The 26,611-nt window shown below is 50.4% G+C and overlaps 2 protein-coding genes across 5 annotated transcripts in view; both read left to right on the top strand.

The window, feature by feature from the left end:
* Positions 1-6,333, top strand: part of USP48 (ubiquitin specific peptidase 48) — a 111,165-nt gene extending 104,832 nt beyond the window's left edge. The window contains exons 25-27 of one of the 2 annotated variants that reach the window (XM_049878190.1): positions 351-399; positions 2,541-2,567; positions 3,615-6,333. In XM_049878190.1, the coding sequence (XP_049734147.1) occupies positions 351-399; positions 2,541-2,567; positions 3,615-3,637 (99 nt within the window). In that variant the 3' untranslated portion in view covers positions 3,638-6,333. The remainder of the gene's footprint in view (positions 1-350; positions 400-2,540; positions 2,568-3,614) is intronic. The other variant, XM_049878189.1, reaches the window with a different exon arrangement.
* Positions 6,334-12,822: 6,489 nt separating this feature from the next.
* RAP1GAP (RAP1 GTPase activating protein) overlaps positions 12,823-26,611 on the top strand; it is a 71,818-nt gene continuing 58,029 nt past the window's right edge. For all 3 annotated transcript variants that reach the window (XR_007516552.1, XM_049878188.1, XM_049878187.1), the window contains exon 1: positions 12,823-12,918. The gene's annotated coding sequence lies outside the window, so the exon portion shown is untranslated. The remainder of the gene's footprint in view (positions 12,919-26,611) is intronic.

The raw sequence follows: 26,611 nt of genomic DNA, 5'->3' as shown, positions 1-26,611 counted from the left end.
TAACATTTTTACTTCTACCTAACTCTCCCTGCCACCACTAGCATCTTAACTCACATTTATTAAATCCATTTTTAGTAACCTCAGGGTATCTAAACATTTCCATAGCCAAAGGTGTTTTTAGGAACCAAAAAACAATGCCACACACACCATGAACCCTGGAGGGTGAGGAGTCCGTGTTCTTGCTGTGGCTTGAGCTAGGTTCTCTACTGGACATTGTTAGTGTTCGTATCTTGTAGCAACATCAGTGTTTGAATTGTGGCCCAGCCTTCAGTGTGATGAGTATCTGGCATGCTCTTCCTCCTAGCTCCCCACTCCCTTGTGGTTTTGAATTGTCTTCATTTGTTTTCTAGGCTGATGAACCAATTGCAGATTATGCTGCAATGGATGATGTCATGCAAGGTAAAAATGAATTTGCTTTAGGAATCGAACTGTTAGAAGGAGATGAAATTGTAGATATTGAAACTTTAGTCTACAATGCTTTTACCTTCAACCTTGAAGAAGCTTCTACATGCTGTTACGGTAGAATCTTATTTTATTGGTCTTAAAAGATAGAGAGGGGAGGTGTCCACAGGCTTTTGGGATGGGAAAGCAAAGAGGAAGAGTAGTATTTGGCTAACCTGAGGAACTGAAATAAATGTAAGCCTGCAGATGGAAGAGGTCAACAAGAAGCAAAGCTAACTCAGAACTCAAAGTCCCAGACAGGCACAGGAATTGGAAAGACCAGGTACCTCTGAGTGGGAATGAGGAGTAAGCCTAACCCCAGGAAGTTCGGTTGAAAAACTGTAAGAAGCCATTAGACAGCTTTCTAGCCCACAGGCCCTTGCGCCCTTCCCTTCACATTTATGTCACTGCTCCACTATACTTGAGATGGACTACTAGAGTCTGTGCTGGTCCTGGACCATTTTAAAAACTCCTTGAAGAAATTAAACTAGAAAGGCGGGAATGAGGCCTGTTAGGTGCCCTTTATTAAAATGCTGGCAGCCAGCCTTGTACCTCTCAGACAGGAGAGTAGGGGACTCCTCTCTGAGGAAACTGGCCAATTTAAGATAATAGCCTACAGATTTTTAAACACCGGTTGATCTGCCAGGTACTCTTTAGTGAAGCCCATCAATACCCATTGAACGGAGCTCTCAGGCATCTTTTTAGTACCTTACCCGTAAATAGTTAGAAATGGGCAGGCTGAGATCTCTGGGCAATTGAGGAGTGAGAGCATGAAACGAGAGATGTCTACCAACGAACTGAAAAAAAGCGACCCAGAGGAAATAGTGCAGGAAGCATAAGAAAACTTAAAAATTTCTTACAAATAATATATATTTAAAAAGGGCAAACAATAGCTAAGGCCTGTGTAAAAGGAACATTTGGAGAACAGAAGAAAATTCATGGAAATGCAAAATGATTGCACCAAGGGCATGATGCAGTGAGTGGAAAACCAGGGATAAGAAGATCCTAAAAGCATCTAAAGAGGTGGAGAGAAAACTAATCACAGTCCTAGAATGAGAAGTTAGGAAGACAGGATAATGGGAACCATGTCCACAAAATGTCCTCGTGCATCAGTACCAAGAGCATGTGAGGATGGGGACAGTAAATCAAGAGAAAAGTCAACATTGGAACCAGAAAACGGGATCTAGCATAGGAGAAGATGGTCAAGGGAAATCCCAGAATGGAAACTCCGCAGCAGGCAGGATGTCCTGTCCAGGTTGGAGCAGTTGGGATGCAGCCTTCCAGAAAGGCTGTCCATAGGAAAAGTGGAGTTGATAGATGATCATCTTCAGGATGTTTACGGGTCTTTAAGGATTTACAGTTGAATTGGAGATAGTTACAGAAAAACAAAGTGCATAAATTAAACAATTCAGTAGTTACCAAGCCCAGAAAGACAGAAAAGTTGTACTAGGCTAGAAGTATAACCAAGGTACACCAGGAGGCTCAGCTGTGGGCAAGTATTAGTGGAGTCAAAATAATGTAAACATTGGCGACTGGTTTAACAACAAAAAATATTTCTGTGTCAGAAGGATTGGGTTAGGAGGCAGGTGACATGTAAGAGGTGGTGTAAGCGAAATTTTATCTTGAGGAAGTTGTAGTTGTTATCTAAAATTATGAGATAGTAATGTAAGCATGTTATTGAGAAATAAAGAGGTTAAATACCAGAAGAAACAGCTATAAGAATCAAAAGTAGCACCTTCTAGAGTGTGGAATTGGGGGCCAAAGGGGGGAGAGGCTGCTGTAGGGCGTTACACAACTCCAGAGGGTGTCATTCACAGTGTTTTCTCCAGCCTTCCTCTGGAGTTGTGCAAGATGGCAGCCCTAGTCACACAGCTTGCTCTACCAGTATCTAACTTTTTAGTTGCATTGCTTTGATAAAAATAAAAACTAAAGACAAAAAGATTGTCATCGGATTAATATCATCCATAACTTCACAAGTAATCATTATAGGTGAGTAAGGTAATTAAAAGTTAAACTTTCTGTCTTAAGGCATTGAAGTGATCTTATTACTGTCTGTCACGACAATCCTTTTAATTTAGAATTCTTTTTTTTCCCCCCAGTGTGTATGCCAGAAGAAGGGTTTAAAGGTAAGCGACATTTGTCATGATTTTTGTTCATGAATGTCAGAATCATACTGTAATTTTCTATTAAAGTGAAGGCTATAATTTGACTTTAAAATTTAATTTAATCAAAGTCTCATGACTAAAATTAATTTTAGTTGAATGCATTTTTTTATTCAAGCTTCTTCATTATCGTTTTCAGCACTCAGGCCTCAGATAGGGTGTTGGAGGTATCTGCTGCCACATGTCCCTTCTGCTTCCTCGTTCTCATTTCACAGGAGGAGATTGGGAGATTAGCTAGGGGCGTTTCCAGATTTATGTGTAGCCCTTCTCTCGTTCCTCCTGTCAGTCCCATTTTAGAGCACATCAGTTTGTGTGTGACTGACAGCAATCAGAGATTGAAGAAATCGCTGAATTATATCAGGTTCAGTGACAAAGTTTAATGAATTTATTTAGAATAAAAGCTTTTCTTAGATTATTAAGGTAGAAACACGGTGCCATGCACCACATCTTGACTGCAGTAGTTGTAAAGAACAATAATATTAATCCATCAATTATAGACCTTTGAGATTTTTAGATGCACTGTTGCAATTTTGATTTTTTTGTGGGCCCCTCCAGAGGTCCATGGTAGGTTGTGATATTGGTGAGGCATGAGTTTGCATCAAATACTGGGGATTCTGTCCTAAAGCAGACGAGTGAGCAAAGCTCCTGGCCTAAAATCTTCCTCTCAACAGTTTTGTTGTCTGCTTGTTACCACTACAAAGAAACTCCTGATGTGGCCTAAACAAAACATTTCTTTATGAAAAATGACCATCAGATGAAAACACCAATGAGATCTGATTAACTTGTGTGAAGATAAGCATAGGAGGCACGAGGCTTTCAACAGAAATGTGATTTATCTGAAAGCCTGAAGTCCGCTGATTTTTTTTTTTTTTTCATATTCTCCAACATCAAGGGTCTGCCGTGTTCATTTATTAAATTGGATATTCCCTGTTGATACGTTCTTGGCAAATGGAGTACATTAACTTAATTTTTAGTTCACAACTGTACCTCCACGTTTGTTTCTTTTCCCAGGTACTGGTCTACTTGGACATTAATCTTTTGAACACTTGCTGACTGCTAAGAAAGGACCAGAGGGGAAGAAGAGTTTGACATGTTAGGGCATTAAAAGAAAAGGTGGATTTAAGAATTAAATCGTTACATGACTCTTCCAAAAGGCAGAAATCCATTCAAAAGTGACTGTCCCACATGCCTTATGTCAAATAAAGCAGATTGCACTGAAGGACATCAGACTTGAAGGAACTGTTTCAAATTTTATATTTAAAGGGGGGCGATGGGAGGGAAGGGGCAAGTACAGATTGAACAAGTTTAGTAGCAGTAACCATAAATCACGTTTACATGAGATTTATAGTCATGAGAGGGAATAAAGTTCTGTTATATTTCCTTGCTCAAGTTTCAGACCAGATGCATTGGTTCATAAAGGATTTGTATCACAATAGATGGGACAACCTTCTGCTCTGAACTAAAAGTAATTCTTTAGAGACATAAACCTGCTTACCAGTACCTGTCTTTGATTCATATTCTACTTTCAATAAAGCATGAAAGTGAAGAACTTGCCATAATTGTGGAAAATGTCTTCAGATTTAGACTCCTCTCCGTGTCAGCTCCAGCGCCCTGGCCTTACGCGCCGCCCGGCGGTCCTTCTCTTAGCATTGGGTAAAGGTTGGGGCACCTGCCGATCTCCCTGCCGGAAGCAAGGGATTATGTCTCAGTTTTGGCTTCAAAGGCTTTTTGCTTTGGTGCATTTGAGAAAGGATGGAGAATGTTTGTCACATGTGATGGCGTCTTCTTCCAGTCTCGCTGTTATTCAAAAGTGGGAATCAGATACACCTTGCACGTTTGAGAAATCTGACTACCTTATCCGAAGAATAAATTGGACTGAAGTACATATGGATAACAAAGGGCCTTTCCTAAAATTTGTGCCTCCCATCCTCTAAGCCCACTGTTTCTTGGATCTCAATTCTCTTTTTTGAAAAGCCTTCTTCCAAAAAGCCCAGACAGGATCTGCCTTTTAGATCACTTTGTTTAAAAAAAAGTATATTGATGGGGTGTGCTTTTTTATCCAACTCAGGATTGTCATTACTAGCAACAAATAATCAATATTCTTAAGAATATTGAAGGATTTTTTAGTGGAACTTAAGACTGGAGGTTTTTGTTTTTTTATAAATGTTTTCTCTGCTGAGAGCATATGTATGTATACGCTTGTGGCAGAGATTCTGTCGCGGGCATTTCCCTTGTTAACACTTTTGGGCCTTGGGTTTCTGCTAGGTTTTTTTTTTTCTGAAAATTTAAACTCAAATAATAGGTGGGGGAGGCAGATTTTGATTTGAGGACCAGTAACCTTGGCAGCATCCCTTTCAAATAGCTCTTTTTATCAGAATAATTATGGCTGTTCGCTACCATTATAACGTGTTGTTTGTGTTCCCCTGTGTATGTGATGTATTCAGCCTGTGCCCTGAGGAGGCGGGGGCTGTTTAATTAGCCTGTGTGGGATAGCGAGAGCTGCGCAAAGGACTCCTCACCATCCTGTGAGAAGCCACAGAGGAACCAGCCGGGCTGGCTTTGCCATCAGCACAGGAGAAGGACTCGGAGTTGAGACTGTCCTCAGTTTTAGATTTCAGTCATTTCTTTAGCTCCAGAGAAATGACACTGGAGCATAAAATAGTAACACATAAAGCAACTTGTTTTTTCCCAAGGTGAAGACTTGTGTATAAGTTCACTTAGTGCTTGATGAAGCAGCTTCCTTTCCCTACAGATAAGCTTGCTGGCCAGAGGAGGTTCTTTCTGGGGGATGGACAGACACATGTCAGCAGCCCCCAGAAATCTGATGTTTTTCCCAATTTGCTGTTGATAACAGTTTTTAAATTTGTTACTTAGGTCTTTTTTTCCTTATGGAGTGGTACAAAATAACACCTTTTTCATAAGTCTTCAAGGGTGATACTCAGTCTCACTACTGGCTTCTTTGTTAGCTCCGCCTGGGGGTGGCGGTGGGGGTGGAGGTGGGCTGAGCGGGAGCAGGTGGTTCCCGAAGAGTCTGTTCTCAGAGCCGCAGCCCTTCTTCTCCTGCCCTGGCCTGGCTGTTGGTACCTTCCCTTCCTTTACCTGCGCTCCTCAAAATGTCCCTGGCCCAGTAGCTCCGGGCCCCTGAATTGGAATCTGCACCATCAGCCCCTCATACGCTCTTAGAAGCTTGAGAAATCCTGGGCTACAGCCTCTTTCCCCCACAGTAGGCATAATTAAAAAGAAATGTCTGTGTATGTTTAATGGCTTTGCATTGCCACCCTGACCGCTTTGTACAGGGAACACAGGTGTAAAATCGGTAAAGCCCGGTTCCTGTTTTGTCTGTATTTTCAAATAGATGGAGTCCAGTTGTCTTCTGGGATGTGGCCATATTAAAGTGCAGACATTTTCCTTCAGGTTTGTAATGTAGTGCATGTGTACTTTTTTGTTTTATATTGGATCAGTCTCGCATAGAAGGTATTACGACGCTCGAGGTTTTTCCTCCTCATATTTCTGACCATTCTTTAATCCCCAACTCATGTGTACAACATACTATGCTGGTACAAATTGTTGCCCGTACCTGAAATGCAGGTTGCCATTTGAATGTCTTCATTCACTGGGGATATAAGTATCTTTCTGTGTATTAATGAATTTTATTGTTTAGAATTACTGTTAACTTTTGCCAAATTAAAAAGAATATCCCTTTATTTCCATGGAATCACAGTCCCGAGTGAGTTTTTTTTTTTTGTTTTTTTTTTTTTTTAATGTCCAGTGGGTTTCTCTGTGGTTATAGACTTGTTGATCAGACCCTGGTTAATATTTGAAGCTAATGCTGAGATTGCATAACCTGTTTTAAATACCCTGGGGATGATTTATCTCTGTCTAAACAAACTGCTGAGGTGAAATGAGCATTAAAGCCTGTCTTTCCTGTTACCGAGTCATGGAGGAGTATCACATCCTTTGAACGGTCAGCTTGTTCAGTGTTACAGGCGACTGAGAGCAGAGTGCAGCCACGTGAGAAGCCAGTGTTTTCATTTTAAGAGGATTCTCATCCCTGGGCAAATGCACCCTCCCTCACCTCCCATAAGTGCAGGGTTTTGTCACCAGCTGCGTTTCTCATCCTGAAAGCTAGCAGTTCACCACCACCCCAGACATTTTAGGGGGACAGTATTATCTGGGGGTTTGATTGTCAGCATTATTGGGATCTTTATTCATTAAGATGTGAGCTATAAACAGTTGTAAAACTTTGACAGATATTTGACGAAGCAACAGCCATGTGCCAATTCCTATAAGGAGGTTCCAAGGAAGCAGTCTAACAGGGAGACACAGAAAGCAACCTCCCCGCCCCATACTTTTCCCCTTTATGGTTTTTTTCCAAGGCTGGCTGTTGTGTTTACTGGGCTAAGGAGTCTACTAGCTGTTCAGGTAGCACATGCGCGTATAGGGGAGTGGTGATGTTGAAAGGGTAAGTTTTAAAAGATGGGTGGTCTGTGTTCCAGGTAATTTCAGTATTTACCTTGTAACTCAAAAGCGACTTATCCTGCTTTGCCTTAGTTTTCCATAAAAGCAGAGCAGTAATTGCTGCCCTGTTTACCCGACCACGCTAAGGATCACGCAATAATAAATACCGTTGAGGTAAAACACTTTGTATTATTCTTTGTGATTAGAGACTCTTTAGTCTTCTTGAGGAACTGCTACAGAATGTTCTTTTCTGCACGTCTTCGGAAAGAGATCTTTGTCACTTTGGAATGACTTGGCTATGGCCCTAGCGTTCTGATCGCACTCCAGCTGCAGGAGGGGCCACTTAAGTTCCCTCTTTGGACTGGGCCGCTCACCTCTGTCCACCTGTGGCACCTGGATACTTAGGTAGAACAGTCAGGAGAGGAAATTTGTAACTACACAGCCAAGCTGTCTGGAGCCCCTTCTCTGAGAACTTCAGGACACACCTCTTGCTAGAAGTCCTTGGGGCTAAAATGATGCCTACGCAGGTGCCCCATCAGCCTGTTATGTAAATCTTCCCTCTTGGCCCATACAGGAAATGAAGCTAATGGCCAAGCAGTAAGCCACCTTGATTCTGTGTTTATTTGCAGGGTCATATTGAAAAATACTCAAAACATGTTTAGAATGCGTGTTGAAAATTTATGTCTTTTTGATGGGCAGTTCCTGCCCCAAAGGGGCAGCTTCCAGTGTTTTGATTGTCACTGCCAAGAACATCAGAAGCAGGCGCCATGAGCATCAGAGGCTGGGCTGTGCAGGCAGCGAGAAGCAATGCAGAAGGCTGGCCAATACTTAGAGTCACCTTCCTGGTCTGAAAATCATGTGGTTTTCATTTTTTACCTATAGAGAATAATACTGTTCAAGAGTAGAGTACACAGAACAGGTATTTCTTGTAAGTGCTTCCCCAGACACCCCCAACAGAACCAGTTTTATCAAATTAAGACCATACTGCTGGCCATACCACATTCATCACTTTTTCTTTTTTTTTAATGCATATGTGTCAGACCATTTCTCTGTGTGGTATGGTTTAAGTGTCTTTCTGAGCGTCACTAGATTTTAGGAAGGAGGTTGAAGAACTCTTTGTTGTGACTCGTCAGGGGTTCTAGGTCTGGCGTTAGAGTTGGGATCTGCACCAGCTCTTGTGAACCCAGCCTTTGCCATGTCCCACCCAGCAGAGACGAGACCAAGCAAGGGTTTCTGTCCACAGAGGACCTGAATCCAAGTGAGCTCCATTCCATAAACACGAGTGACCTGTTGGCTTTTTCATACATTTCGTGAGGCTCTGTGAAGTTCACCCTAAGAGCTTGTTCAACGTGATTACTGTATTGCTTTCAAAAAGCATCATCTGTTTCCCCCAACGTGTTTAAAAGGGGGGGCGGTGCCTAATTCTGCTCTCAAGGACTTGGTAAGGCTGCACAGGCCAGGGCCTTTGAAGTGAAATTGCTCTGGGTCAGAGCAAGGGAGCCAGCTTTGTACCAGCAGCTGAAATGGCTGCTTGAATTCCAAGCCCGAGTTAGTGCTGCCAGGCACCCGGTTAGTGCAGCCAGGCCCTAGGCCACAGGAAGTGGGAACGTGCACTCCAGGGAAACCGAAAGGCCAGCCAGTCCTGCTCTAGTGGAATCACTGTTGGGCTGGCACACTGGCATCTGCACACTCGTTTCTTGGTTTTCCTTCCCCCATTTCTCTGGTGTTTTGTAACCAGCCGAGGGAACACTAAACCGCTGTGGGCTCCTTTTATGATCCTGGACAAGTCTGTGCCTCCTCAGGCCTTTCCAGGGAGTGCATTTGGAAAAGTTCCAAACTGGACTGCCTCTAAGAACTTCCCTTGTGTTACCAGTGTGTGAGTCACCTCTCTGGTTGGTGTGTCTGGAGGTTTTTAGCCTTGTTATCTACAGCATATCATTGGTTCTCTCTCTGGAGGAAAGAGGTTCTAAGCTGGGGTAGACTCACTGGAATTTGGGAGCTAGAGTGCGCTGTTTTTATCTTAGAACCAGTGTTGGAACTGGGCTGGATGTTACATTTGCTCCTGACACCAGAAAAATTAATCCGCCTAATGAGTGCTAGACTCCCCTAGCTCCCCAAAGGCAGGAGCCCAGGCCCATCTTGTTCACCATGTTATCCCCGTGTGAGCGAACGTTTCAGGAACCTTCAGAGGCTCTTGTCCTGTGAGAGGAATACCTGGGAGATAGCTTTCAAAGCCTTGGTTTGACCAGAGCTGCCTGTACCTTTGGGCTTGTTCGCCTTTGTGTTCAAAACAGGAACTCGTAGCAGTGTTCACATTCATGATCCAAAGACGGCTGTAATCCAAAGGTGGGTCTCTCCAGGGTTGCATCCTCTGCTGCATCTCCCTACAGCATTAGCTTGGCAGCCTCCCAGCCAGACACTGAGGCCTCAGGTCCTTCTCTGAGGGATTTGGCCTGGCAGACTCCCACCTCAGGTCTCACGCTGTCATGTTCTGACTGGTCTGGGACCATGCTCTCCCAGAGTTACTGGTAGATCTCCATGATCTGTGGACAGCACACCTTGAGGACCGTCCCCCCACCCTGCTTCTGCATTTTCTTCCCTGATTTTCCTGATGGGCAGTCCCTTTCCCATTTTTCTTCCCTTTGATCTTATCTGCCTGGGGGAGGGGGTGGGCACAGAGATCGTTTCAGAGAGGCACCATACCCATTTTAGGTCTCCCTCTGCCCCCTGAAACCCTGTTCAGATTCAGAGTTTACTGTTGTGGCACCCACATTTTCATTCTCCAGGCTTCTTAGATGTCAGTGTTTTTGAAGCCAGGTTCCATTGTCCCAGTGTTTGAGAGGGCAGGGGTGGTGGCTGGGTCACATGTATTAAGTGTTTGAGAAAGAAAAGGCTTGTGCCCAGAGGGAGCCATCCGTGCATGGTCAGTCCTGAGTGGTTTGGACTGAAATAGGGCAGGGAAAGTAAAGCTCCAGGGGCCTTGGTCCTATCTTTCCATCAGTACCCAGGCTTCCTGCCAAGCACCATGCCCAGCCCCCTGCTGGCACGTGTTGCCTCCTCCCTGGGGGCTGACAATCTCAGAATGCTGTCCCTCAGGACCCATTAGAGATTGAAAAGCTCTTTGGTTATAAAGAAAGGCCCAAGTCACAAGAGCCTTCATTCTTTGCCCTACCCAGCAGGGTCAGGCACATTCAGTCCCTCAGTGCCTATAGACTCCTAGGACCGACCTTGAAGCCCTAGGAGTCTGCTAGTCCAGACCCTGAAAGGAAAACTACCATGAAAGAGGTCACACAGCTGTAGCTGCTGGCTTAGTGCATTTCCTGTGCCATCGCTGTCTCCATCTGCTCTCTCCCCGCCCCCCCGCCTCAGGTGGGGCGTCTTTATCTCCGCCTGGCAGGTTGCAGTGGTACATCAGTGCCTTCCCGGTGAGGGTTGGGGAGCTGATGGTCTCTGTGTCTCACAGCATGGAGAGGGGGTGGGTTCTTTTGGGGAAGGGGTTAGGGAAGCAGGAGGAGGCACTGGGATTGTGGTTGGAATTGAATTCAAGAAGCGATCTGGCCCCAGTCTTCAAAAAAACCAAAGGGTGGGTGATGCAGTCCTTGAGAGACTCCTGGAATTTCCATGCACTTCCTGAGATCTTCAAGTCCAGCCCCAGCCCAGTGCACACTGCCCTCTAAGATCTTAAGGGATTCAGCTGGCATTTCCTAAGTATGGTTTTATTTCACCAAGCAACTCACAGGACAGTGCCCTCAGAACATTTGTTGGCAAATACCTACCCAGGACAACTGCTATACCATGCAGTCCCTTCCACACCATCCCCAGAAGCGCCTTGGCCAACCTCATTTGACTTCTTCCCTCTTCATTACAGCTTTGGGCCAGTTCCACAGCCCGGTGTGTCTTGAGAAGGATCCAGGCCTGATGCTAGGCAGGAAATCAAAGGACCCCAGGGGTGGGGGCGGGCCCCGAGTGAGCAGATGATGTCTGAGGCGTGTCTGCAGAGCCTCAGCAGTTTTCTTCCTCCCGCCCTGGCCTCAGCTGATGACAACTCCTTTACCAGTGCTATTCAAGGTGTTGCTGCAGCGCTTTTTAGAAATGCAGCAGCTCAAGCCCCAGACTCACTGAATTGGGATTCTGCATTTGCAAGCCAGTGCTATGCTCCTAGAAGTGCGAGAAGCACTGGGCTAGGGCCTCTTTGCCACTCACAGCGGTGGGGGGGCGGGGGGGGACTTGACACAGAAGAAGGATCCCCACCTCCCCTTTTGCCTTTTCACATTTCCCCAGGGGGTGGGGTGGGATGAGGTGAGGCATTTCCCTACATTCCCCCTTAACTCTGGGGTGAGACTCTTGGTCAGGAAGCATGCCTTGGTCCCCAGCCCCTGTGGGACTGAAAGCTCGGGACCGGGATACCCCAGATCTTCCAGAAGCTGGTGGAAGGGTTGCTGAAAAGCCCACATCTTCTCACTTACTGAAATGCAGCCCCTGTGGTTGGGAGAATGGAGAGATGGGAAGTGGGACTGAGTCACTGGGTTAAGCATACAGCAGGTGCTCAATAAATATGTTGAGTAAATAAATACTTGGTGGGTCCTTTCCCCTCTCTAAGCCCTATCTGTGAAGTGGGCCTCTTGGACTTGAAGACCTTGGAGGGCAGTGTCGACTCAGCCAACTAACTCGAAATGGTTGATGAGATGGAGGTTTGTCCCATTTGCCCCCTCTGTGTCTCTCCCCAGTTATTAGAATGGGGTGAGATCCAGGGATCTCATAAATCCCTCTAACATTAATATTCTGTAACTGGTGTCATGATCTTGAGGCCACCATCCACACCCTCGTTCATTGTCCCCCACCACTCTGACATTGTAGACACCCTGCTTGCTTCCTTGCTTATCTGGGGTTGCCCCTTGGGTGAAGGATCAGTGGAGAAAAGAAAGGTGTGTAACACAACCCGGTCTCCCCTCTGAGGGGGTTTGTGGCATTCTGGAGCCTCCCTCTCTGTTGGCCATCAAAGGGGGTAAGTCCAGTAGGCAGAGTCAAGTGTTGGCACTGCTACTCGCTTGCTGGGTGACCTTGGGCAAGCCTCTTCTCCCCCCCCCCCCCCCCCCCCCGCCAGTCCCCCTGCGGCAGGGATCAGATAGACTAAGATGATCTTAGCGGCCCCTTTCTGCTTGAGTTTTCAACTCTTGCCCTAACCCCACCTTCCCCCTGCTACCTTCCCTCTACTTCATTGGAGCGTGGCCTGCCCTCCCCACGTTCCCAGGAAGGAAGTGGAGGAGTGGCGGGCTGCTATGGCCAAGGTGGATGTCAGGGCCCATAGGCGGCTGGCGAGGGTCACTGTGGGGTCTCTGCTAAGAAAGGACGTCAGGCGGCCCTGCACTCAGCCTCCTTGCCCAACTAAACCCCTGCAGACAGACGGAGCCCCTGGGCGCCTAGGGCGTGCCCTCGATCTCCTCCGTCACCCCCACTGACCCTAGAGCTTGTCCGCCTCCCCTTGGGGCATAGGCTCTTCACCGCTGAGCTCTTGCCCATGCCTTGTCACTTTAGCTGTGTAACCTTGGGACAGTCCAAGGGACCAGCCCCTCTCTGGTCCTCAGTTTCCCCACCTGTAAAGTGGGGCCCAGAGCGCCTGCCGCCGGAACCTGTTGTGAAGGGGGCGCGGGCGGCAGGGGGTGGGCCACCGCTCCGGCGTGAGCTGCTAGGGCTCCGCAGTGATGGGGGGCGGCGCCGGGAAGGAGCGCTCCGCGGTCACGTGACGCCCCCTCCCCGAACTGCGGCGGCGGCGGCGGCGACCGCGTCCGAGCAGAGCTGCGGCGGCGCCGTGGGCAGCGGATGCAGAGCCCAAGGCGCCCCAGGCCCAGGCCAGCGGGTGAGTTCGCCCCTCCCGGGGCGCTGCCTAGGGAAAGGGAAGGGGACGGAGGAGTCCCTGCTCCCGCGGCCGAGCGGGATTAGGGAGCACGGGCGGGGACTCAGGTCTCGGAGGAGGGGTGCAGCAGGCACACGCAGACCAGGGTCGGCAGCGGCAGGAGGGCGGGGGGAGGCCTGGACTGCTCCCGCTGAGCCCCCCGCCTCGGGGTCGGTCAGGCCGCGGAGAGCGGAGGGCTCGGGTCCCACCCCCTATATGGGTGGGGGTCCCGGTTCCCGTTCACCCTGGAGGAGGGGGCACCTGGGGCTCAGAGAAGGACTGAGGGGAAGTGGGCGCGTTTCCTCGATCTCTGGGGAGGTGCCCTGGCCGCGACATCCCCCAGGAGTAGGCGCTCCGGTCGCTCAGAGAGAGGAAGCGGGGGTCCTCAGAGCCTCACGACCCTGAGCGGAGGATGATGTCCTTGCAGCCCCGGAGAAGAGCGTATTCCCCGCCGCCCTGTCCCTGACCCGCGGCGGAGCAGGGCACACGCGTCACTCAGTCGGGCGCCCCCTCGTCGCCTCCCTTGGCTCGGCAGGATCTGAGGACTCGGTGGGAATTCACAGGGCTGTCTCTGCGCCCAGCAGGCGCTTCAGGGTTAGCGCCGAGGCGCCTGAGCTGAAGGAAGAAACCTCGTGTACACACACACACAAACACACACGCACATAAACACACCAGCTCAGTAGGGTGAGCGCCACCCTCTCCGCCATCGCAGTTAGATCTCAACCTGTGTGCGACCCCAGTGCTTGCTGGGGTCTTACCGCAGGCCTCGGGGTGGGATCAGGAAGGGAAGCATCCCCTCCCGGATCACACATGGCACGTTAGCATCTGTTCCCAGTGCTTCCGCCCCTCCCTCACCAAAGTCAGAGGGCCAGCAAGATGTTTCTGAAGCAGGTGAGACACTGAGAGAAGCTGGGCTAGGACCAGCAGGAGAGAAAGGCAGAGCGGAAGTGGGGTGAGGTGGTTTCATTTCCACCCCAAACAAGGGGCCCTGCTCCTCTCTTCCTAAGAAAGGAGGAGGAAAGAAGGGGTAGGGAAGTCAACCTTGAGTTGTCTAGCTATAAGAGGGAACAGCGGCAGAAGATGTCCCTGAAAGGGTGCCTGGCCTGGCATGGGGCCCTGATGGGCAGCAGGTGTGTGAGGGAGATGGTGGCCAGAGCGGCTGGGCTCCCCGAATCCCTGCATCCAGGGTCGCAGCATCACTCTGAGGCCCCCTGGCAGTTGGAGGGTCTGGGCAAGGGGTGGGGATACCTTAATGGCCTTGGAAAGGATTCCAAGGTGACAATGAATACTCAGATGGTGTAAGCGCCTTTCCCATCCACATCAACCTTTCAAGGCAGGGGCTGAGGTCCCCATTTCAGATGAGGAAACTGAGTCTCAAAGAGGCTAAATAAACTGCCCAAGGTCACAGAGCCATCTTCTGCTGGGACCAGAATTGCAGACTTCTGCTTCAGGGCTCCCTCCCCATCCACAGCAGTGGCATGCAGGAGAGGTCAGTGACTGAGTGGAGGGGTCCACAGTGGACCTGCTCCCCTTTGCTGTCTAGGGGGTGGGGTGCATCTGGATGGAGATGGGGAAGTTGTATGAGGACTGAGGAGAATCCCTCTACCTTTCTTCAGGGCCCAGAGTTCAGACTTTTTCCTCCCAGAGCCCTGTCCTGGCTTTGCCACCTTTCACCAGAGCTGTGATGTTGCCACCTGACACACACACAAGGAGACCTCCCTCACTGCCATTCCTTGATTGAAGTCCTCTCCTGTTTTCTCCTCCCCAGGCCTGGCAGTGGTCTCCAGAGACCCTCTTCTGGCTCTGACCACCCTCTACCCATTAGGAGACAAGGAGAATTTTTCCTTCATCCTTTTGGAGTGTATTGGGCCCCCTTTTTGGCCCAGGATTGAGGGGGCGGTCTGTGCTGCACGGCCTCAGATTCCTACCCTCTTCCATCAGAGTCTCCACAGGCCTGGGGCTTAGGAGCCCTGGGACCCTGCTGTCTGCCTCCCTCTCACCTGGCCCTGCCTCTTGAGCCAGAGGCCCTTTGAGGCCACTCTGTCTTCCCTGCCTCCTGTCTGTCTGAGAAGGCCTTTGTCTTAGCTGTCAGAAGCTGCTGAGCAGCCACATATGCCACGCAAACAACTAAGACCTGCACACAGACAGACGCACAGTCACCAGGATTCACAGATCCCCAAGACCCCAACACCCAGGCCGAGACACCCCTGACTCAGCCACACCACCCAGACAGCGCACTGTGTACACACAGGCGGCAGAGCTGGAAGGCTGTTGTCAGAAGAGGAAGGGCCTCCTCGGAAGTCCTCTCAGGGCTGCTGTCTGCTTCCATTATCTCTGCCAGGGTGCACACACGCAGGAGAGAACAAGAAAGCCTGGTGCCCTTAAACATGAGCTGAGCAGATAGGCACGTGCACTCACCACACCCAAGCCCCCGTGGGTGCTCACCCGTGGGCATGACATCAGCCTCCTGCGTGTGGGACGTGAACTCCTCTTTTTCCCTCTTTTCCGCTTTCCCATGAACCCAGCTTGGCTGACCCTAAGAGTACCGGGAAACTGCCTGGCATTTCTCCCTTAACAGGCCCTCCTATTTTGCCCTTCCCTCCCCCTCTGTGCCAGGTTGCCAAAGGAGCCTCAGGCCTGGGCTGTCCCTTTTCTGCCTCTGAAGGTGATGCTCCACAGGCCCCTTGCAAGACAGGGCACTACCCAGCCTGGGCTTCAAGCAGGCCTGGGGGTTCCCTTTGCTTTGCTGTTTTTGCCAGAAGGCCTTGCTTGCCAAGTTCCGGTTTCTGCTTTACCCGCCCAGCAAAGCTGGGGGCCAGCTGGTGTGAGGTAGGGGAATCCTCAAAGTTCTCACTGGGCAGAATGTCTGCCAGGCTGGGCCCTGGCACCTTGGCTGGGCCTCCTAGAGGCTGGCACCGCTGGGAGCAGCTGCTGGGAGGTGGTTATGTGGGTCCAGAGGGGGCTGAGGCCACAGCCATGGTCCAAGGGCTCTAGGGCAGCCTGATGCTGGGTGACGTGCAGTGAGGAACTCTGGGGGACCCAGAATCCAAGCCTGGCCCTTCCACTTGCTAGCTGTGTGGCCAAGGCAAATCACTCCCCCTCTGTGGGCCCATTTCCAGCTCCAGGGAGGCAACTCAGGCTGGCTGGGGAGTGAGGAAAATCTGAGGTGTGAGGTGGCAGCACTGTGCCAATGAGGAGGAAGCTTGGCAGGGCTGGGCAGCTGAGGGCGAGAGGGGCCCCTGGCTGTGGACTTCCCGCAGCTTGGAAACGCTCTAGGTCCAGACCCCAGATGAGGCAGGGGAGCCAGTTCTGCCTCCACATCTGGGGCAGCCACCTTGGGTCAGCACAGAGGATGACCCGAGGGCAGGGGCTGCCACTGTAATTTTGCATCTGCGGGTATTTTTATCCCCCAAAGGAGCTCTATTTATAGGGCAAAAGACTGGCACTGGTAGGCAGTGAATGGCGCAGAGAGACGAGGTGAGAAGAGACAGAGGAGTGCTGGCAGGGAGGTATCCCAAAACATGGGGGCCCCTGGGATACTAGCCTCCCCCACTGGGGGAACGGAAACAAAACATACCATGGTAGGGACTTCCTGTGCTCACTTGGTAAGCATCTATCGAGCACGTAGTATGTGCCAGGAACTGTGACCAGCACCGAGGATACGGAGATGAGCTGGGCCTGAAGGTGACCCTCAGAGAGGTAAAGTGTCTTGCCCGCTCCACTAGTAAATACCTCTGCCAAGGTGGGGATACTCTCCCCTAAGCAGACCTGAGTTCAAATTCTGGCATTGCCACTGGCTGGCTGCACAAATCGTTCCAGCAAGTTACTTCACCTCTCTGACCCTTTGTTTTTTCACCTGTGAAGTGTAAAGGTTTTTTGAGAGAGCTTCCAGACTAACATAGACTAGGAAAAAGGACTGGCAACCTGCTTCTGAAAATCAGCCAATGAAAACCCTATAGATAACAGTGGCTGTGACAATAGGCCCAAATGTAGCAATGGTTATGAGGATGGTGGAAGACCGGGCAATGTTTCATTCTGTTGTACGTGAGGTCACTATGAGTTGGAGCCGACTTGATGGCAACAAAGAAGAAAAACCCGGTGGAGTTATTTTGAGGGTTGTTGTTGTTGGGTGCCATTGAATCGATTCCGACTCATTGCAACCCTGTGTTACAGAGTAGAACTGCTCCACTGGTTTCCTAGGCTGTAAAGTTTACAGAAGAAGGTCTTCATGTCTTTCTTCTGAGGAGGTGCTGGGTGGGTTCAAACCGTCAACCTTTGGTTTAGCTGCCGACAACTTAACTCTTGCGTCACCAGGGCTGCTTGGTTTGAGGGTTAAGAAGGCTCGTGTAGGCAAAGTATCCAGGGCAGTGCCCAGCTCATCGTGGGCATTTGTCTGGGCCTGAAAGGATATGGGTTGGAGTCATCAGGAATTCAAGTCCAATCTCTGCTGTTACCTTGCTGTGGGACTTTGGACAAGTTGCTTCACCTCTCTGTGTCTCATTTCCTTCTGTGGAACAGGAGTGATGAGCTCTTGTTTCCCTGCCTACCTGGGAGTATTGCTGGTAAGGACAGGACATAATGGCTGGGGGCTGCTTTGACAAACATAGAGCAGCACTCAGAGATGGCAATGCACAGAAGGAAAATCAAACCTCAGAAAAATCTGGAGAAAAATCTTTTTTTGAGACTTCAAATATTATATTACAGCAAGAAAAAATAAACCTTTTGGGAATTTTTCCCATGACTTCACACTTCTAAGGCAGCCGGCATTTTTTATCATCACTCGAGATAGGTATTTTCCCCTTGAGGAGCTGTGCTTGGCCCATAGTAGGTGTTCAGTCATTGGCCATGGTGGTTATTAGTAGAATTGTGAGTTGCATAGTTGAAAGGAGGGGTAAAGGCATTTCTGGTGTCATGACCAGCTGTGACCTGGGCAAAAGCTGGGAGGTGGCAGTCAGGATGCGGGTTTGGCTTCAGTGGGAGGGATGTTTAGTGATGAGCTGGGATCAGTTTATTAAGGACCTTGAATGCCAGGCCAAGGAGCTTGTGCTTCCTGAAAAGTCAATGGGAGAACCAGTGGAGGGATCAACTGAGCCTTCTGCAGTGCAGACCTTGGGGACCTGGCCAGGCCCACTCGCCAGGAATGAGTCCCTGGGCACAGTTCTCTGCCCTGCCCCTGCTGTGTAATTTTGGCTCTATTGCGTGTTTTCCTGGGTCTTGTTTTCCATGTGTGTGCAGAGGAGGGGGCCCCAGCATCTTCCATCTCAGGCAGCAGGGCACAGGGATCGAGGTGCCAACCTGTCAGGGAACTGGGTGGGGGGGCTGTCATCTGTGTTGGAAGTTGAGAGACCAGTGTTCCCCCCCACACACATGCTAGCTGGGTGGCCTCTGGCGAGCCGCCTGCCCCTGTGAACCTCCATCTGCAGAATGGATGGGTGCAGTGTCTTTGCAGTGAGGCGCCAGTGAGACCGAGCTGGTGCAGTGCTGTGTGAGCCGCAGGTGCGTCATGTCTCTGGGGAGAATTGTGCTGTTTCTTGCAACTACATGTTTCCCAGGCTCCCCTGAGAATTTGGGGCTGCTGTTGGAAACCCTGGTGGCGTAGTGGTTAAGTGCTACAGCTGCTAACCAAAAGGTCGGCAGTTCAAAACCACTAGGCGCTTCTTGGAAACCCTGTGGGGTAGCATTTCTTTGTCCTGTAGGGTCACTATGGATCCACTTGAGGGCAACGGGTTTTTTTGTTTTGTTTTGTTTTGTTTTGGCAGGGGTAGGGATCAGCAGGTAAGGATCAGAGGCCAGAGCCTCCCGAGAGGCTGTGACTTTCTCAAGGCCACAGGACCCACGTGCTGCTGCAGCCAGGCTGTTGCAGGGAGCTGAAGGAAAGGCATGGGACAGGCGTATAGGTCCAGCTTTTGCTCTGCCCTTGAGCGCTCGGCCCCAAGTTTGTGAGGGAGAGACACCCAACCCCCAGGTTAGAGGATGGCCCCCCCCCCCACAAAGCCCCTTTCTTCCTCATTAGGGTTGGGGGGTGGAGGTGGCTGATGGAGGTTGACCTTGGGAACTTCTCCCTGCCTGCAAGCCCAGTGCCAGAGCTCCTAGGGCAGCCCCAGCTCCTCAATTCTCAGGCCTGGGTTGATGCAGGGTGAACCTCCCACCCTGCCTTCTCTGTCTGACCTTGGAGGTGCAGAGGGAGTCTGCACAGCCTCCAGTGACTCCTGCAGTGCCCGCGGGCCAGCCCGGGCAGTGGCTCTGTGTAGGTGGGTGCTACCCTTGCCCTGTTCACCACCTAACCTGCCTTTCCTCTGAGTGTGGGAGCCCTCCCAGGTGCATAGAATCTCCCTCCAGAGACAGGGCTGGCAGAGTCCCTAGGGCTGGAGACCGTACCTGTCCTGTCACTAAGCCCTGGTCCTCCCTGGCTGGGGAGGTGTAGTGTGGGCCTCTGAGAGCAGAGAAGCTAGGGCTCTACCTCCAGCCCTTCCCCACTCTACCCTGGGGAGGAAGGAGGACTGACCTGTGTCAGTCACAGTGGAAACTGGACAGCTGGCTCAGGGATTCTGGGAGGTTCTGGAGTGGGGAGAGAAGCAGTTGGGGGCCAAATGATAGAAAGCACGTGAGAGGCATTCGTTGATCACTTACAACGTGCTTGGCCCAATGCTAAGCACTTGTCCCAGAGCTACCGCATTTCACCCTCAGAGCAGCCCTATGAAACACCCTTACTACACCCACCGAGGCTCAGAGGGCTTCAATGGCCTGCCCAGTGCCACCAGCCTGTGTGCGGTGGGGGCTGAGATTTGAATGAAGGGGTGTTTGACTCCATTTTTCACCACTTCCCTGTACTGCATGCAGAATGAGACGGGGGTGGGGGGTGGGGGGTGGAGGTGCAGAAGAGGGATGGGCTGTGCTCTAGGGGATGGGAGCAGTCCTGTGGGGGGGGTTGCTCCAACTCTGGGTGGTCCTCATACCTGAGGCACCTGGGCCTGAACCTTCAGCTTCCCCTCCTTCTCTTCCTCTCTCCCTGTGGCCTGTCTTTGGGGCTCAGCACCCTGGCTGAGCTGGGGGAAGAGGATGAATGGGGAAGATTTGGCAGTGGTTCTCAAGGACCTAAACCCACAGATCCGCTCTTTCCTGGCCCCTCTCTCTGCTTGAACTCCCAGCTTGGAAACCCGAGAAATCCTCGGGCATCAGAGCTGGAGAGGAGCCCATGGAGATCAGCTGGTCCAACCCCCTCGTTTTATAGATAATAATTACGATGATTACAACTGACGGTAGCAATTCCCAAAGGGTTTTCACATCTGGGTTGTCTCTGATGCGCGCCAGAGCACTGGGGCCGGCGGGACTCATGGGGTGGTTCTTTTTCTCCTCCTCAGTTTGCAGCTCAGGAAACTGAGGCTCAGAGAGGAGGAGAGATGTCCGAGAGGCACGCAGCTGGCTTCCCCCAAGCCTGTCCGCCCTACTGCCTGAGGCGGCATCCTGCCTGGGGCTGGGCAGGGGAGTAGGGATGCTCTAAGGGGACTGGTTCTGAGAAGTTTGTGTGGGGACAGGCAGGCGTCAGGTGAAGCTCTGACTCTCAGTGACACCTGCTTCTGCCCTGTCATGGGAACACACCCCCCTTCTCCATGTTGGCAGTGACAGACTGGCAGGCAGAGCCATCCCCAGGAGGCCTCCTGTCTGCCATGCCCATGGGGCCCCAGGCTGCCCCAGAAAATCAGATGGAGAAGGGCCTGGAGAGCCCTCATTAAACTTGGCCCCAGGAGGGTAGCGACCTGCCAACAGTCACACCACGAGTGAGGGCCAGAACTGGGCCTAGAACCCACGTCTCCCGACTCTGAGTGTGGAGCTCTGTCCTCCAGTAACAGTACCAAAGATCTCCCCATTTATTGGGTGCTTACCGTGTGCCAGGGCTGAGTACTTTACATTGAGTCCTCAGAACAACCATATGAGGAACGTACTGTTATCATTAAAATAAAACCACTTCCCGATGAGCATACTCCAACTCCTGGTGACCCCACGTGTGTCAGAGCAGAACTGTGCTCCATAAACCAGGACTCCAAATGCAGAACCCCACAGCCTGGGCATAGAGCCTGAACACAGAGTGAAGCAGAGTGGGGAAGGGGCAGGCGTGAGAGCTGGACAGAGTGGGGTTCCAGCCCAGGCCTGAGTGGTTTTCTATGGGTGATTTTTCAGAAGTAGATCGCCCAGGCCTTTCTTCCAAGGCACCTCTGAGTAGAATTGCACATCCAACCTTAAGGTTAGCAGCCAAGTGTGTTAACCTTTTGCACCATCCATAAAAAACTCCCATTATTATCGTTGTTGTTGTGTGCCACTGAGTCGATTCCAACCCGTAGCAACCCTATAGGACAGAGTGGAACTGCCCCACAGGGTTTCCTAGGCTGTAAATCTTTATGGGAGCAGATCTCCAGGTCTTTTCTCCCACACCACCCCCTTTTACAGATGAAGAAACTAAGGCTTTGAGAGATTATGAAGCTGGCCCAAAGTCACAAGCCAAGGAGTAACAGATGAGGGACTGGAACACAGGTCTGTATGACTGCAGATCTATGCCAATGCTAATCTCAATTCATATTATTACAGGAACAAAATTTATTTTATCTTTTTTGGGTTCAAAACTAACCCAGGACATTATTCATTCCTTCATTCATTGAACATTGATGGAGTGCTTGCTATGTTGAAGAGACCAGGGAGCTGGTCTGGGGGTCAGAGGCCGGGGGTTAAGGGTCAGGAAGAAGGCAGTGAGGCAAGAGATCTCCAGACACTCCTAAACTCTCTGCATCATCAAGGGTGGCTGCCCTTCCTCCCTCCTGTCCCCAACCCAGCCACACACTTCATTCTCTGCCCCTCATGCTTGCCCATGATATATGTCATAGCCTGATTTACCCTTACAGGATATGGGGACATGATTTAGTGGGAGCTCCTGGCCTTTGCATGCCCCAGAGAATACCCTATATTGACAGTACTAACAACCACCACCAGGCAAGCCCTTCGTGGGCACAAGGCATTGTGCTGAGTCCTGTCTTTGCATCATCTCATTAAATGCTTACCATCACCCTGTGAGCTAGAGCTAGTATTATCTCCATTTTCCAGATGTAGAAAATGAGGCTCAGAGTCAGACTGCTCAGGAGTGGGCTGGAACCCCGCTCTGTCTAGCTCTCACGCCTGTCCCCTTCTCCGCTCTGCCTCACTCTGTGCTCAGGCTCTAGGCTGTGGGGTTCTGCATTTAGAACCCTGGTTTCTGCAAGGCAGGGCTCCAGCCAAGCAGCAAGTATTTATTAAGCACCTACTGTGTGCAGGGCCTTTGTGGTGATGCTTTGTGAGCCTGAAGCTTGTGATGATGAGGAGATGGGGTCCATGCCCTCGCCCCACCCCATCCCATCCCTGTAGGTAGGAAAGGCTTTCAGGGCCCAAGGGCATCAGGGGAGTGCAGCTTGTGCTGTTTGTAGGGTTTCTCAGCAGGAGGGTCCCTCAGACTGACGACTCGGTGCAGATTAAGACCTCAAAGAGTCTCTACAGCCGCTTCCACTGACCCTTGCTGAGAAGCAAGCTATTCAGCTCTTTCAGGCCTCAGTTTCCTGATTTGTGAAACGGGGATGATGATAGCATCTGATTTACAGGATGGTTTGAGGACTGAATGAGAGTGCTTGGCCGAAGGCCTTGGGAGCTAGTAGCCGCTGTTGTTACCAAGCTGCGGTGCACGTGTGGTGGGGGCTAAGGTCTTGAGGGGGCGTCAGAAGAGTTGGACCTGCTCTGTGTGGGAGTCTCAGTTTCCCATCTGTCATGGCGGACATAAAACCTTAGCAGGATCTGCCTCACGGGGCTGTTGTCAGGATCACAAAGGTCTCAGGGCGCATAGATGCTGCTCCGTGATCTGTGCACCCAGTGAACGGGTCCCAGGGGAGAGAGGGCGGCCAGAACACGGTGGGCGGCTATGCAGGTGCCGCCATTGTGGCACGCAGGTGTTTCTTTTTCATTGTGGGTTGGGAGAGGAGCAGCGGTTCGCGCTGAGGAGAAAGGGGAAAACAGGCTCTGGGGGCCGCCTCCGCGCAAGGGGAGGAGTGAGGGGGTAAGGAGTCTGGCGAGCCCGCGGTCGGGGACTCGGGGCACTTCCTCTGGGGGCCTTGGGGTCCCCACCCTTCCCAGGAGAAACGCTCGGGGCGCTGTCCCTGGTCCTGGAGCCCGCCGCGTCCTCGCCTTGTAGTTTCTATGATGGCCAGTAGAGGGTGCACTGGACCACGGAGGACTCACCAACAGGTTTAAGAACACGTTTTTTGAAAAGCATTATTTTCCTTTAATGAAATTCCTGGATAATAAGCCTACCTACACACCTAATTTCAAAGACAAATTAATATTCATCCCTAAGAGAAGTAAAAAGCTCTCTACTTTCGTAGATAAATTCTCTGGCATGACCACACCCCAGGACCTGATGAAGTAACCAAATTCTTGCACCTATTTATAATTTAAAAAAAAAAAAAAGTTTAAATTTAAGGGCAGAAAACCATACTGATGCACCTGACTTCTGGATGCACCTGGCTCCCTGGGTGACGCAAGTGGTTAAGTGTTCAACTGCAAAAGGTTGGCAGTTTAAATCCACCCGAGGCACCACAGAAAAAAGACCTGATGATCTACTTCTGAAAGATTACAGCCATTGAAAGCCCTGTGGAGTGCAGTTCTACTCTGAAACACATGTGGTCTCCATGAGTTGGAATCGACGCCAATGGCAACTTTTTTTTTTTTTTTTGAGTACCTGACTTTAGTTGGAAACCCTGATGGCGCAGTGGTTAAGTGCTATGGCTGCTAACCAAGAGGTGGGCAGTTTGGATCTGCCAGGCGCTCCTTGGAAACTTTATTGGGCAGTTCTACTCTGTCCTATAGGGTCTCCATGAGTTGGAATTGACTCGACGGCAGTGGGGTTTGGTTTTGGTTTGACTTCTAGTTGGCTCCAATTGCATCTCTGGAAAATTCAGGATGTAAGGAGCCCTGGCAGTGCAGTGGTTAAAGTGCTTGTGGGTGCTAATTGAAAGATTGGCAGTCTGATCCCACCAGCCACTCGAGGTAAGAAAGATGTGGCAGTCTGCTTCCATGTAAATTACAGCCTTGGAAGCCCTATGGGGCAGTTCTATTCTGTTCTATAGGGTCGCTATGAGTGAAAATTGACTTGACAGCAAGGTGCATGAAAAGTCTTCATTGGGTGGGACTCTCCTGAACATAGCTTTCCTGGCTCCCACCCACTGACTCCCAGTGGTGAACTCCAGTGATTTTTGTTGTTGATGTTGTGTGCTGTCGAGTAGATTCCAACTCACAGTGATTGTATAGGACAGAGTAGAACTGCCCTCATAGGGTTTCCTAGGCTGTGGTTTTTACAGAAGCAGAAAACCAGGTCTTTTCTCCCGGGTTGGGGTTGCCACTGGTGGCCTCGAGCTGCTGGCCTTTTGGTTAGCAGCCGATTGCTTAACTATTTTGCCACCAGGGCTCCTCCCGCAGTAATTAGACCCCAAACCAAACCCATTACCACTGAGTCAATTCTGACGCATAGCCACCCTGTAGAACAGAGTAGACCTGCCCCATAGGGTTTCCAAGACTGTAATCTGTACAGAAGCTGACTTTCTTATCCTTTTTCATGGAGCAACTGTGGTTTTGAACCGCCAACCTTTTGATTAACAGCCAAGCACTTAAGCACTGCGCCACCAGGGCTCCATTCCTCAGTGTTTAAAAAAAAAACAGTGTTTACGGAGGACAAAAACCACCCCTGAGAATTTCTCTAATGTCCTCTAGGGGGCAGAGCTGCTCCTGTTGAGAACCACTGCCAAAGTGAAGGCCTTGGTCTGTGAAAACCGAATTTTGGAGTCACAGACTGGCTGGTTGAGTGGGCACCTAAGGAACTGTCAGGGCTTACAGATGGGCCAGCAGAGGCCAGAAGCAGGCAGGGGCTTGTGTTAGGAAACAACACATGTCCAGCAGAGCTGCAGCCTGAACCTGGATCTCCTTTCCTGTGGTACACGGCTGCCCTGGACATCAAGCAGTCTCCCTTCCAGCTCAGCCCAACTGCCCCTGAAGATGGGCTGGGAGGACCATGCCCTTAGCTGGGGAGGTAGGAGAGGAAGACTGGCTGGATTCCAGCCGATAATGTCTGAGGGGGCCTCGGCCCCTGTCTTTGCTCTCTTTGGAGCTGCAGCTTCCCCAAGGAGCCACCCTCTCTCTTACCTTTTTTCTTCCCGGTAGAGCTGGGCTATCCATGTGGCGGTGTGTGATGTGTGTGTGTGTGTGTGTATGTGTATGTGTATGTGTGCACATCTATCTGTGTGTATACTGTGTGAGCATAATGCAATCAGAATAATGGCACGTGGGCCTGTGTGTGATTTCTGTGCATGGATCTGATGTCATTGGTGTGTGTTCACAGGTGTGTACAAATCCAGCTGTAGTCAGAGGTGAACACACACTGATTTGGGACCTGAAGTGTGAGCTCTGTTTGACCTTTGCACTTGTGTAAAGGCTGATGCTCGTGTGAGCATGTCTGCATGTGACCTTGATATGATCTCTACAGGCACACACTGGATGTCTCTGTGCCTGTGCACAGGACAAGGGCAAATGCAGGTGTGACCTGGAGAAGTTTGTGCGCAGGCGTACGCATAGGTCCACCAAAAACCTTCTCTGTCTTGTTAATATTCTATTACCAGGTGCCTAAACAGTGTCAGGCACACTGTAGGTGCACACAAGGGTGCCAGATCTCCCAGGGACCCTGAAGGCGTATGCTCCATATGGAGACCTCAGGGGTGACAGCCTAAGTGGGGGTGTTTTATTCTGGCCAGGCTATTGTGCTGGTCCCTGATGGGGACACTTTGAATGGGTAGGGGTCTCAGGAACCAACTGAGTAGGGTAGGGGTCTCAGAGCCAGGGGAGGGGATAGCTGGATCAGTAACCTCACTGGGCAGCTTCTTGGGGAAGGGGTATAGCCAAGACCACTTCTCCAGGAGCTCACAGTTCGCAGCTCCGTAGGACTGAGTGGTTGTGGCTTGGCTAGAAAGGCAACAGGCTGAGGAAATGATGCTTCCTAGTCTATGAACTCATGGGATTCTCATAGGGCAAATGCATTTTTCCATTATTATTTCTCTAACCCAGTGAGTGGGGAGGGTGGGTGTTTAACAGATAAGCAAACTAGGACTTCGAACTGGTTCGTTCCAGTTTGAGCCCCTGCTGAGAATTTGTATTTCCACCCCCAGATATCCTGAATCAGAATCTACATTTTAACAAGATCCCCAGGTGATACTTACGTATAATAATTTTTTTTTTATTGTGCTTTAGGTGAAAGTCTGCAGCTCAAGTTAATTTCTCATTCAAAAATTTATACGCGTATCGTTTTGTGACATTAGTTACAATCCCCACAATGTGACAGTGCACTCCCCCTTTCCATGCTGGGTTCCCTGTGTCCATTCGACCAGTTCCTGTCCCTTCCTGCCTTCTCATCCTGCTTTTGGACAGGAGCTGCCCATTTAGTCTCAGATTGAACTAAGAAACACATTGCTCACATGTATTATTTTATGTTTTATAGTCCCGTCTAATCTTTGTCTGAAGAATGGACTTCAGGAATGGTTTCAGCTCTGGGTTAACAGTGCGACCAGGGGTCATAGTTTCAGGAGTACCTCCAGTCTGTCAG

Source organism: Elephas maximus, chromosome 3 (assembly GCF_024166365.1).
Source record: "Elephas maximus indicus isolate mEleMax1 chromosome 3, mEleMax1 primary haplotype, whole genome shotgun sequence".
NCBI classification, from domain to species: Eukaryota; Metazoa; Chordata; class Mammalia; order Proboscidea; family Elephantidae; genus Elephas; species Elephas maximus.
The sequence above is the reverse complement of the archived record's forward strand: the minus strand, read 5'-3'. Positions and strand labels throughout refer to the sequence as shown.